Raw genomic sequence first — 13356 nt, 5'->3', positions numbered from 1 at the left:
ATATACAAATGGTGAGGACCTAAAGTAGTCAAAACAGCTCTGAAAAGGAACCGCAAAGTTGGAGGAGTTAGACTATTCATCTTTGAAACTCACTCTGAACTCCCAGTAATCCAGACTGCGTGGTGCTGGCACAGGGATGGACATCTAGGTGAACGGGACAGAACTGAGAATCCAAAAATAAACCTTTTTATTTTACGGGTCAATTGGTTTGTGACAATAGTGTCAAGATTATCTGATAGGGAAAGGACTATCTTTTGAATGAATGATGCTGGGACAAGTGGATAATCTACATGCAGAACAAATCAAACTTTCACCCCTTGCAATACACAAGAATCACCTGGAGGTAAGGGCTAAAACAATCACCAATTTTTTTTTTTTTTTTTTAAAGAGGGAGAAAGAAGCAGGGGAGGGGCAGAGGGAGAGAGAGAGAATCTCAAGTGGACTCCACGTTGAGCATGGAGCCTGACGTGGGACTCGATCCCAAAACCCTGAGATCATGACCTGAGCCAAAACCAAGAGTCAGACACTTAACCGACTGAGCCACCCAGGTGCCCCAACAATCACCTTTCTGAAAGAAAGCAGAGGGGAAAAGCTTCATGACTTGGGTGCGACGCTAAATGCATGATCCATCAAAGAAAAACCTGAGAAACTGGACTTCATCAAAATGGAAAGCTTTTGCTTCAAAAGAAGATGAAAAGATAAGCCACACCCTGGGAGAAAACATTTGCAACTCACATAGCTGGTAAAGAACTTATACACAGACTATAGAAAGCGCTCTTACAACTCAAGAGTAAGACAGAAAACCTAACTAGAAAACAGGTATTTCACCAAAGATACAGGAGCGATCGACAGGCACGGGCCAACAGGCCCAGCATCTCTTACGGCTGCAGGGGAGGTGCCGGTTAAAACCACAGCGGGATACGACTCCACCGCTACCAGAAAGGCCATCATGAAAGAGGCAGGTAATAACGGGTGTTGGTAGAAACGCAGAGAAAACCCAGAACCCTCACACGTTGCTGGTGGGAACGCGAGACTGCGCAGCCTCTCTGGCAAGCAGGTTGGCACCGTTTCATAAAACGTTACACACAGCTTTACCATGCAATCCATCAGTCCTACTCCTAGGAATGTACCTAGGAGAAACGAAAACAAATGACCACAAAGAGACCTATAAGTGAATGTTCCCAGTGGCGCTCTTCGTAATAGCCAGAAACCAGTAACAACCCCCATGACCACCGACTGATGAACGGATAAACACAGTGAGGTACATCCACAAAGTGGAATCCTATCTAGCAGTTAAAATGGAATCAACTATGGATACATGCATAACAACCTGAATTAATCTCAAAAAACAGTATTCCAGGTAAAAGAGGTCACATGCAACAGGCTCCGCAGTATATGATTCCATTGATATGGAATGTCCGGAAAAGGCAGTTTATAGGGCAGCAGATCAGTGGTTGCCGAAGGCTGAGGGGTGGGAGTAGAGCTTAATTGCTAAGGGGCAGGGAGGGAACTTTTGGGGGTGATAGAAAGGTTCTCGAATTGGTTTGTCATGATGGCTATACATGGCATGAATTCACTCAGTCACTGAGAGTCCATTTATAATGGGGAAAGTATTGTATGTAAATTACTCCTAAATAAAGCTGTTAAAAAATAAAGAGGCCTCATCTTTTTAAGATCTGGACAGTAATATTAACAGATGAAGGGCTAAGTTCTGGGAAGTGCTTCGGAGGAGTGGGGGTGGGGGGCTCTGGATGAGCCAGATCGGCTAAGTGTCTGTATTTCTGCAGCTGGGTGATGAATACATGGGGATTCAGTATGCAAATCGGTCTCATTTTGTCTGTCTGACAGCTAGATGCAGTATAGTTTGGCTCCGCCCAGGAGGCTTGTGAGATTTCTTCCTTAAAAGACATCTACACAGGATTTCATAACCGTCATAACTGTATGGCGAGCAGACAGCAGCTCTCACCCACCCGGTGAGTAACGCATGACGGACAGCTGTTCGTTTCCATCCGTGTGAACGGTGACCAAGTCTTTTGTTTCCGTGTCAAACACAAACCACCTGTTGTGAACATGAGAAAAAGCACGGTTAAGTTGTTTGGTGAGAAAATAAAGGGAGCCTAGTACACTTAACAGTAATTATCAAAAACTATTCCTCTCGGGGCTTAAGAAATACTCTGTGTTGGCTTAACAAGAATGCTTATTCCCGGCTCTTCCTTAAGGAAAAGTTCCTTCATATGAGCATTTCCTAAAGAAAGAAGCAGCATGCTGGCTTCCCTTGGAAATGATTTGGTTCCCGTGTGGTGATGGGGTCCTCAGTGTTTGAGTTTTGTCACTTACGTGTCAAAGGACAGGAAGCCCTAAGGCCGGGCCCGTGGCCAGAGGAGGCCGCAAAGGCTGCCTGCACGGGTTTACCCAGAGATCTGGCCCCAGAGCAGCGGGGTGGGTCCCAGGGGGTGAGCTGGGACAGCCCTGGGGTGTCTGGCCTGCTGAGAATGATGCTGGCGGCACCAGCCAGGGGAAAGCCAGGGTGGAGAGAGAGGTGGGAGGGCGGCCACAGGACTGGTCTGGGCTCCGTGTCCTTGATTATAAAATGGGAATAAGGGCCAAGTCCACCGAGGAGGCCCAGTGTTAAAGCGAACTCTAAGGGATACAGATGTGCTTCGTATCTGCCGGCAAGGACACGGTACTCGGTACGTGTACTCTCCGGCCTGTGTGTTCGCAGGTGGTGGCAGTAAGAGGACTCCAGGGTTTTCAGGGATGAAAAGGCCTGGGGGTGCCCTGCTGTGGCAGCTTCAGACCCAGGGGACCCCAGATGGTGTACATTCCACGGACACGGCCAGTGAGCGCTGCTAGTTTCCCCACGGCCCACTTCATGGGACTGGCTGGCCCCTGAAATTTGGATTTGGCTTCTCGACTTGTGTCTTCAACAACCATTTACCTTTAACATGCTACTGAACGCGAACAGAGGCCAGAACATAAGAAGCGGAGAGGCGGGGGCTGATCGGGCTATGCTCCGAAGCCCCATGAACGGCCCCATCCAGAGCTAAGGCTGGTGCGAGGACCAGAGATATGGGAGGCATACATGGAGGGAAGGACTCTCTTCCACCCATGGGACCTTGTGTGTGATTCTGAGCATCCTGGCATGGTCCCCAGGCCCTGTCCTACTGTGTGTAGTCAGCACGTGGGTCTGGTCATCACTGGCTGTCAGCTATTCATCAGAGCCTGCTGAGTCTGAAGCTTCCACTGTCCCCGGGAGAGTTACAAGGAAGGTGTGTGTGTGTGTGTGCACGCGTGCACACACAGCAAAACATTTTCATGAAGAATTCTGTTGGGTATGAGGTGCCCAACTCTTAAGATACTGTGACCTCTGACTTATAAATGGTTCCTCTTTCCTTATACATAATCCACAGGCAACACAACAGAGTCTAAATGGTTTGCTTTTCAGAGAGGAAGGATGGGAGGAAATCACCAAAAATATCTGAATTAAACTGCAACAAGCATAAAGGTACTGTGACAAACAATATAAAAGTGCAATCAAAATGTACAAAAGAGTGATCACCAGAGCCATCAACACCGAGTGCCAGGCCACCCCGGAAAACAACTCACACGCCATCTCCTTCAGTCATCAGCACCCTGTGTCTAGGCGGATGATACTGTCTCGGTTTAGGAAATGAAACAACTCAGGCTGTCTAGCCAGCTTGGAGACACACGGCTGCCGAGGGGCGGAGTGGGGATTCAAGCGCAGGCCTACTGCCTGGCCTATTGGAGGCGCTTGGTAAGTAAGTGTTAGCGGAATCTGAGCACGAGGCTCGGGATCCGGGCAGTTTCTAAAATTTCGAAAGGGCAGCAAGATAAGCATTTTTAAATCCTCTGCGCTTTGAAATGCTTTCTCGCCCGATTCCAAAGCTGAGGCTCCTCCCACAGGCTGCAGATCAGGGCTTGGGGAGCTCCACAATCCCCCAAAACTGTAGGCAGGCCGTGTGTGTGTGTGTGTGTGTGTGTGTGTGTGTGTGTATGCACGTGCACGTCTGTGCCTGGGCGGGTGGAGCGGCTTTTCTAGAAGGGTCTATATCTTTGTCAGATTTTCCCACAGTCCCGAATGCGAAGGACCGCTGTCTTCCGTGTTAGTTTTGAGTTCTGGCTTAATTCTCGGTAAGGGGCTAGAAGCCGAGCGGGGCAGGAGGAGCGACCCCGCGCCTGCCCATGGGGAAACACAGACCTCAGTGCTGACACGGACTCACCTCCCAGTCAGTGTTCCAACTGCAACCACAGACCCTGAAGGATGAAAACCAGAAGACTGAGCTGGATCCTAAAACATTTTAAAGGAAGTGTAAATTGATGGCCAGACACAGTGCTACCGCAGAAAACACACAAGCACAGCTGTTCCAAAGGGGCTACGTGGTCCCAGTTAAACCAACAAGGCTCTTTTCTCTCCAAGAGAGGAAAACGTTTTCCTACTCGGGCGAAGGTCACGTGTCCGTCATATTAAATGGTGATCCCTTTAGAGGTTTTTCTCTTTCTGTCTTAATATCTTTTCATACCTACAGGAATCAGATGACAGACCGGCAAGTAAATGCTCTTCCTCCCAGTTTTGGGAGCCCCTTTGGTTGACCCCCATGCTGAATGGTCAGCCTGTCGAATGGTGTGCTTGATGCACGTGGAAATAGGACCACTGTGCCCAATGCGAGTGGTAACACTGCATGAGAGCCCCCCGGGCACACGCAGCACCCTCGGCAGGCCTGGAAGGATCTCGAGACGAGTAAGGCATGTTCAGGTTTGGATCTAGTGTTCGTTACTAACGTGTCTGTCACTAACTCTGACACAAGGTGGAATGGGATGGATGACAGAGGGAAAAGCAAGCCATCAAGTCACAGGAGAGGGAGAGTTAGAGGAAGCTTGACAGGGAGGCTGGGCGGAGGCTTCCTGGTGCCGAGACCCTTGGAATCAGGCCTTCCGGTCCAGGAAGGATCAGGGGTGGAAAAGGTCGGAGCGGACACTCCACTCAGTATTTTCTTGGATCAGGTGTTACGGGGACAACAGTGTGATCAAAGAGGTCGAAGTGACCCAGAGTGGGGCATATTTGAGGAACGGCGGGTAGAGAGGGTGTTACAAGGTAGAATGTCCCGGTGGGTTGGAAGGTGTGTGGACGACACGAATGATGTAGGCTGTGCCGCCATGGTCAGGGCTGAGATCACCGGGAAACAAGAACACGGTGACATGATTGGGGCACCTGGCTGGCTCAGGAGGCGGAGCGTGGGACTCTTGATCTCAGCGTTGTGAGTTCGAGCCCCGTGTTGGGAATAGAGAGGACTTAAAAAATAATAAAATCTTAAAAAAAAAAAAAAAAGTGTGACATGATTGAATCTGTGTTTTAGATAGAAGATCCCTTGGTGGAACTGCTTAGAACGGACCAAAGTGGGAGGAGATTGGTGACAGGGAGACTGAGAAAGAAGTACCCGTGGGAATGGAAATAGAAAGGCATCGGGACACTACTGGGTAAACTAAAATAAGAAGACACCAGAAGCCTTAAGGTACTGATTCTGTTCTCGGCAATGCTTTCTTCAAGGTGGGAGCTGTGACTAAGCTCAGGGCTGCCGCTGAGACCCAGAGAGAAATCACCTCCACCTGAAGTTTACCATGTCATTAATTCACTCAGGCTCTTAACATTTGCCAGACGAAGACACTGAGGCACAGGGAGCTTCCTGTCCAAAGCCACATGGCCAGTGGGTTAAGGAGCGAGGACTTAACCACAGATCTCTCCAGTGCCTGGTTCTGAGCCCCTTCGCTTCTGTCAGGCTGAGGGGTGACCAGTCAGAGGAGGGGGATGGAGCCTCTGGAGTTGCTTTCCGGGGGGCTGCACCGAGGAGCAGCAGGGGAGGCCACTCTCCCGGATGCCACTGCCCCTACTGTGTCCCCCCATCTGTTCCTCCAAGCCCCCCAGGGGGACAGGTCCAACACAGGGACACCGCTTCCTTCAGCCCATCCTTCTGCCTGGGCCGCACCCACTCTTCCCTCTGAGCGGCTCGGGCCTTGTCGCCTCAGTGCTCAGCTCTACCAGGGACGGTCAGCTCTAGACCCTTGGTGACCTTGGAGGATAAAGGGCAAGGGGGCTGAAATGCAGATCCGGCATGCCAGGAAGTGCCGGGACCTCTGTGGGGGCTGCGAGGAGGAGCGGGGGCTACAGAGGGGCTGCCCCTGCCACAGGGTGGGACATGTCACCAAGGGCAGAGGCTACACACAGAGGACGTACTGTACTTTAGACTCAGTGCAGTACATGTGGGGGAAGACTGTGGCTTGGGGAAGCAGACTGAGCTGGGTGTAAGCGCTGGCTCTGTCACTTGCTGACCTAGCGACCATGGCCAGCTAGCTGACTTGGCTAAGCCTCAGTTTCCAATCCAGTAACATGGTGCCCCGGGTGCTGCCAGGACTACGGCTCGTACGTGCCCAGTGCCCGGTACTAGTAACCACATCGCTGCTGGCCCCATGCCGGCAGGACAAGGACGTCCCAGCGCTCCAGTACATAATCGGAGTTCCTTCTGTGAGGATCACAGTGATGCCCACTGGAAAAGTGAAGCAATTGTAGAGATAAATTACGCTGGATGCGTAAATTCTCATTCCAGAGGCGCGCTGTAAATGGTGCGCGGGCTCACGGCAGGGGCTGCTGAGCATGGAAGCCAGTGAAGGAATTCTGCACTCAGGAGACCCCAACACCAACTCCGTAAGGCTAGCCTGCTGTTGAAAACTTCACTAGCAAACTTCAGGATGACATGGATGGGACCACTTCAGGCCATGTTTAAAGCAATGCCAACTGAAGGAGGTAAACCGGGTGACATTTATTTTGGGACAATCTTCTATCACTATCAATTGCATGCAAAAACATAAACGAACGTGTTCCAGATGAACTTTTATAAGAAAAACGCCATGTAACGTGCATGTCTACCTCTATTATTTTGTCCCAGATGGGCCGGTGACCAACAGCGTCCCAGAGAGTGGCGTGCCTGTCATGCCCACAAGTCAAGAACTGAGGTTTTGAGGCGTGGATGGCCAGTCCCCAGAGCTCATCAGTGTGACCCTGCAAAGGACCAAGACAGATGAAGCTCTCTGAAACATTCCAGTCAACACTCGGGGAGTCTCGGGGGCGGGGTGCCCACGGCATCTGCATGCTTTCGACTGCCCTCCTCGGTTTCCCTTCCCGCCAACCTAAGCCATGACAGCAACTGAAACTCTGATGCCAAGGAAGGTTATGTTGGTATAAAACAAAGGATTCATCTCTTTGTAATGCTTTCTGATATTCTGATATCGCATCAAATGAAAGTGCTCAGTGGGCCGGCTGGGCTGGAGCATACCTGAGTGATGGGTGTGAAGTCCCCTGACAGAGTGCCCTGCAGAACAAAGTTTCTAGTTGTGCCTATCAAGATCATGTCGCCCTTCCCCTCGGCCACTGTCCGGATTGGGCCAAACTGTTCTGGAATCTGCATTGAAAAGAAAGCATCAAAAATGTCCTTAAATATTAGCTCCACCATTCCAAATATGTGTTTATATATCATGATGACAGCTCCTCCCTCCCTCGCCGCCCCCCCCCCATAACATGGAGAGATAGAAAGGTCCACGGCCAGGACCCCATATCTGACTTTTAAACTCTAAACACGTATGTACCTTAAAACAATCGGCAAGAGTAAGGTCGTTAAAAGAAAAAACAACAATAAAAAATGAAGTGTCTTTTTCTTGATAGGATTAAAAAATAAGAAATAACACTGGTTCGTTTACTCTTTTCTTCTTGTGGCTTTGGACAGCAGCAGCAGGTAAAATTTGGAAAGCCAAGAATAACAAGGCATAAGAAGAGTTCCTAAAATTTATTGTAACTTAAACTGGTAGATTCTTTGGCAACTTCACACGACTTAGTTTTGAAATCCACTGTTCATGTCAGTAAACATATGGAATTATCTAAATTTTAAGACAAAGAAGTTCAAAATGTGCCAGCCAAGAACAATTTGCTGTGATAAGATAAACAGAGGTTCTCGCACTTTATAAAGGAACAGACTGCAGCTAGACCCTGCTGGGGGACTCTGGGCACTCCAGTTCTAGAAAGGAAAGAAGCTGCCTGCTCTCTACAAATTTTCCACCTCCAGTGTGGTCTGTTGGCACAGATTTGGGAAAAGGTGAAGATAATTCATGCTAAGGAAGAGGAAGGTATGGATGCTTAAAAAAATGACAAGTACCGTCTATGAAACGGGATGAGGCTTTGAAGCCTCTGTTGCAGTTATGATTTAACATGGGTGCCGGTTCAGTCCAATGCTGGTCAAATCTTAGGATAAAGAATGGCATCACAATTAAAATCCCCATGAACAGGGAAGCGATTTCCAAACCTCACCCAGCGGCCTTCCTTTATTAAGAGCAATAATCAACAGAACCATATCTTATACTGCTAAAGCACTGGGCCATGCTGCTCTCCGACAGAATGGGCTACAGGATGTAATGTGTTGTGTGTGTTGTACACATCTGACTCAGAAGCTGGAGAAGGTCTATAATGTGTCCACTCGATGCTAGGGATGAAGACCACCAGCCATCACACTGATGCCCACCTTGATGTCTGTCTGCTCCTAACTCCCCGGGGCCTGGGGGAGAGAGTTCAGTGAGTGTGTATGAGACAGATTAAACTTCTTGCCTGTGGTTTCTACTGGTGTGCAGGGTAATAAGGCAGTAAAATAGATACTAAAAGGAGATAGAGCTTTAGAGACTATGTTGGCATTCAGCCATGTACAAGATAAATACTCAGTAAATGTTAGTTCCAGGTGGTAATGTCCCTAAAGTCACACCTGGAAATTAAAGTGGAAAAAGAATAAAGATTTTTTTTTTATTTAGAAGATTTTATTTATTTGTTTGGTGGGGGAGCATGAGCAGGGGGAGGGGTGGGGGAGGGGCAGAGGGAGAGGGAGAAGCAGACTCCCTGCTGGACGTAGAACTCAATGCTAGGACTCTGAGATCATGACCTGAGCCGAAGGCAGATGCTCAATGGACTGAGCCACCCAGGTGCCCCAAGAAGAAAGATTTGAATGAAAAATCAAAATGTGGATAATATTCCCTTGGAAAAGTGAGACTGTTCTCTTATAAAGATATTCTAAATGTGAAATATGTTACAACCTAAAATTTTACAAACCTAATTCCATTTTGATAATTACACTTAAACCACTTCCAATGATTTTAATAAAATGTTACCCTATTTAACAAAATTTTATCTAAACTATTTTCAAAATGGTAAGCTGAAGATTTCAAACTAACAAGGAAACTGGTTAGTTTAACAGTTTTAGGAGGTTCAAAATGAATTTTGAAAAAAAAAAAAAAAGAATTTCGATAATGCTGTTTGCTTTATCTTACCTCAGTTTTATGAAGTTTCTGATAGTTTCCATTCCAAGAAATGAGCTTGCGGTCCTTCCCTCCTCCTGACACCAGCGTGCCATCCCTTAACATACAAAGTGCAAAAATGCCACCCTCGTGGGCCCCTTGAACAGCGTAGCTTATCCGATTCGTACCTAAACACACCAAGAAAACCATCCTCAGGATGTTATCAAAAGGCTCGCCTCTGTCCATCCCATTTCACTTTGGTTTCAAAAATGTGATCTTGTCGGTTAGGACATCCCTGCAGCGTGAATCTACAAAGGACACAATTTCTAGAAGCTCACGCAGCAGCAGACAAGCATGCCCTGGGTTACTTTATGATGCAGGAGGACATGCTCACAGGAAGCCGAGGATGGAGAGAGCATGGCGGGACTACACACGGTGAAGAACAGGGGCTTGAGTTCACATCCTTGACAAGTGACTTCACTGCCCTACACCTCGGTTTCCCCTTGGTCGGTAATGGGGCTCCTGCTTATCCTGCAAGATCCTGCTAAGGGTGAAATGGATCGAAGTGGGACACACCTGCCCCCACAGTAGTGGGGACACTAGAGAAGTCCTCACGTTACCCTGAAATCATATCTAGGGGTCTGTTTCCACTTTCACCCCCAACCCAAACTCTAAGCCCTTTGAGGACAGGGATGGTGTGGTTTTCCTTTCCTCCTGCTGTAAATGCTCATTGAACTTAACTGGATGGATTTTTCCTGAGTAACGACTCCTCTTTACCAGGCTGTGGGCTCCCTAGTGGCAGGGCCTCGGGATCATCGCTGTGCTCGGTAGCTAGCAGGCTGTCTTGCACGTAATTAGTTCTCAATAACTATGTGCCCGAAGCCATGGGAACGAAGAAAGTTATTTAAGTGTTTTATAGCTAAATATATAGTCATTGAGACCTTCATTATAATTTGTTAATAGATCTCCTAATAAAGCTATTCCACCAAACTATTCTGGGCTTAAAGAGCCTTCTGCAGTGATAGAAAGTGAACAGTTCTTGGCTATTCTTGTTTTCCTCTGTTCTAGTTTTAAGGTTTCAAGTTACACATGCACCCATGCATGTATGTACCTATAAAACTTGGGATTCAGTGTAATTATGTTCATCGACAATTCTTAGAGAAGTCACGTTTGACCTCGTATAATATTCGCCCCCAAGCTTTTGCTCTGGGGACAAGCCTGTGTTACCTTTTCCCCACACCAAGATGTTGCCGCTTGAATCTCCGGTAATGGTGTCACCGTTTTCAGAAAAAGTCACGCAGAGGACAAACTTTGGCTTTTCTTGCTTCTGCAGGATGTTGTAAATATACATTCATATTAGTCAAGACATCCTCTTATTCGTATTCCTACAACCTAGAGGCACGGGGCTCCCAAGCTGCATGTGCCTTTCATTTTTATCTACCGTTATATAACTTATGCCATGAAATTACCTGCTCTAAAATAGAGAAATTTCTGGTAATTATAAAGTTGCAGACAGTTGGAGCAGAGGAGGGTGTCGGAGGGGCTGTGGGGTGGGCTGTGTTATCAGAATTAGAGCCTCAGGAACAGGGCCCTGGCACCGGAATAAAGTGGTCCCCTAACTAGGCCTCGGGGGGGGGGGCAGTGGTACGAGGCCCCACAGGGAAGGAGGCGCTGTTCCTCGTCCTCACAAGGCCCGAGTGCCTTCTTGGTTGTTCTTTGCAAGGACCACGCATGGGAGGGGGCGCCTGGCCCCCAGGGCGACTGTCCCTTGGGATGGTCCATCTTTCCTTCTGGACATCACCAAGGCTACCCACAGAGACACAAGGGGCTCCGCAATTCTGTTAGGGATCCCCGGGAACACTCTTCATCACTACACCCCCAGAAAGACTTCCTGATTTGCCAATTACAGCAAATTCTCAGACTGTGACAGCCTCACCGCTCCCGTAGAAGCTAGCTGGCCACACGCACCGCTCAGTGAAGAATAAAACAAATGTCATTTAACGTTACCTCGAATAATCCTTGCTTCTTAATAAGGGAGTTTCCTTCTAATGTCCAAAAGTAGAGATGTGATTTTCCACAGGTAACTATTATGTTAGTGTCCGTGGGGTGGAAATCCGCAGCAAACACGGCTTCGTTAGAACACTTTGAGCAAAACAGGAGAATCAAATGTCTCAAATCTCTGAAGACACTTCAGAAAATAAATGATGTCCGAACTACAAATAACTCATCCAGGTTAAGCCCTAAGCCTCTTGATTTTTCTCCCCCCTGAACTCAGCTTCCATAAACGCTCGACTTATGTTTGCTGGGTGCTATAACCTCTCCTTGTCTGTCTGTCTCCCCTGCTGGTCCACAGCCCTGAGGACGGGGACCACGGCTCCTCTCTGTGCGGTGGGGGGCGGGGGGGCAGGCATGCCACACGCTATTGCTGAAGGGGTGGGTTCGGGGTGGGTGGAAACTTAAGAATCCAAGAATTTGCTCTCAATCTCCCGTCACAGATTCCCAGCTGAGGCTGAACAACAGAATCACCTGACGTGTGTTACAACGCGGACGTCAGGCCTCAGCCCCACCGAGGGACTGGAATCTTTGGGAGGGGCCCGGAATCTGGATTTTGTATAGCTCCATCGCTCCTGGCTGACTTTGGCTGCCTGTTTGCTCTGGGACTCCCTCCTGGTTGAATTCCCAGGACTCTGCCGGTGGTTTGGTGACCAGGCTGCAGTTCCAGGGTTGGGGACTGGCTATTGGGTTCCGCTGCACCACCCCCGACCCTGTTCTCTGGACTTCCAGCACCTGCACTTTGGTCAGATGAATCAGACCCTGAGTGTTCCTTCTGCTTGAAATTCAGTTATATGCCTTAAACCTGGGTAATGATTCGCCTCTGATTACTTTCAACACAGCCACCTAGCAAGAACTTAAATACTCGACCGGAATATTAGAAGGCAGGGCTATATAATGTGAAGAGGTGTTAGGAAACAGGCCAGGTTAGAATACGGACCCTGCATCCCGGACACTCAAGGGAGAAAGATAAGGCAATCCGATGGCAATCCTAATGTTCGGGAAGGAAGGTGATCTAAGGTTACTGGAGGACAGGATGGGAAATCTGAAGTCAATTCTGTAACAACTGGGATCCATTCATGATTTTCATAGGAGGAAAATACAAGAAAGCTTAAGGAAAGTTCAGTGACCTATCGCACAAGATGGATCGGAGGTGGTCCAGGGAAGCCAAGCGCAGCCCCCTACAGGAAGAGTCCCACTGGGAGGGGCTGGGATCCAGCAGGCCCCTCAGCCTTGGACAAGCCCTGTGCTGGCCGTGCTGACCTCTCCCTCAGCTGCTCCTGACCTGTCCCCACCCCCCATGCCCTCCCTGGCGGCGCAGGGAGCACATCTCGGGTACCACCCCACTTGCAGCCCCCTGACCTCGAGAGCACACATTCGTGGAATGAAACAAAGCAGCAGGGAACAGTGAGCAAGGGAGTGGCTTAGCAGGGGAGGGGCTGTAAAGTGAGGAAGAAGGAAACCTTACAGGTGTCCTGATGAGGGGAAGAGACCCTGCCAGGACTTGGCACTGCACCCTGGGAGGGGAGATGGGCGGGCTCGGGGTTCTTGGGTGCCGGTGTCAGGCCCGAGGGCCGCACCGGGCATGGGGAGCCTGTGGCCCACTGAGAGGTGGGACCGGGGCCTGGGAGCCAGCTGGAGGAGAAGGCTCCACACGGGGAAATTACAGCGGAGCCCCGCATCGGGCTTGGAGAGAGACCTTCACGTCGGCCAGCCGCTCCTCCTTCTGCCAGTCCCACACGGACAGCACGTGGTCGTTGGAGTCGTCCACGGCACACAGATTGCTTCCTCCATTCTGCGGGGGAAAAAAAGGTATTCCCAGGAAGACTACATTTGAGAATAAAACAGGTTAAAAGTGATTAACAATGAACATTAACTTTACTTTTAATAAAGAGCCCATTTTGGTTAAAGAATATGTATGCACTGCTTACGAGACCTGCTTTCTTGGCCACTCAGGGAGAG

At 49.1% G+C, this 13356-nt stretch overlaps 1 protein-coding gene across 6 annotated transcripts in view; it reads right to left on the bottom strand.

The window, feature by feature from the left end:
• The window catches only part of EML1 (EMAP like 1), a 145015-nt gene that overhangs the window by 12843 nt on the left and 118816 nt on the right, over positions 1 to 13356 (bottom strand). For all 6 annotated transcript variants that reach the window (XM_032405914.1, XM_032405911.1, XM_032405912.1 and 3 more), the window contains 8 exons: positions 13094 to 13189; positions 11350 to 11484; positions 10570 to 10669; positions 9376 to 9530; positions 7347 to 7472; positions 6941 to 7072; positions 4242 to 4309; positions 1971 to 2059 (listed from right to left, as the gene is read on the bottom strand). In XM_032405914.1, coding sequence (XP_032261805.1) covers positions 1971 to 2059; positions 4242 to 4309; positions 6941 to 7072; positions 7347 to 7472; positions 9376 to 9530; positions 10570 to 10669; positions 11350 to 11484; positions 13094 to 13189 — 901 coding nt within the window. The remainder of the gene's footprint in view (positions 1 to 1970; positions 2060 to 4241; positions 4310 to 6940; positions 7073 to 7346; positions 7473 to 9375; positions 9531 to 10569; positions 10670 to 11349; positions 11485 to 13093; positions 13190 to 13356) is intronic.

The sequence above is a fragment of the Phoca vitulina genome, unplaced genomic scaffold (assembly GCF_004348235.1).
Source record: "Phoca vitulina isolate PV1807 unplaced genomic scaffold, GSC_HSeal_1.0 scaffold7, whole genome shotgun sequence".
Classification (NCBI taxonomy): Eukaryota; Metazoa; Chordata; class Mammalia; order Carnivora; family Phocidae; genus Phoca; species Phoca vitulina.
Note: the sequence above shows the minus strand (reverse complement) of the source record. Positions and strands in the feature narration are given on the sequence as shown.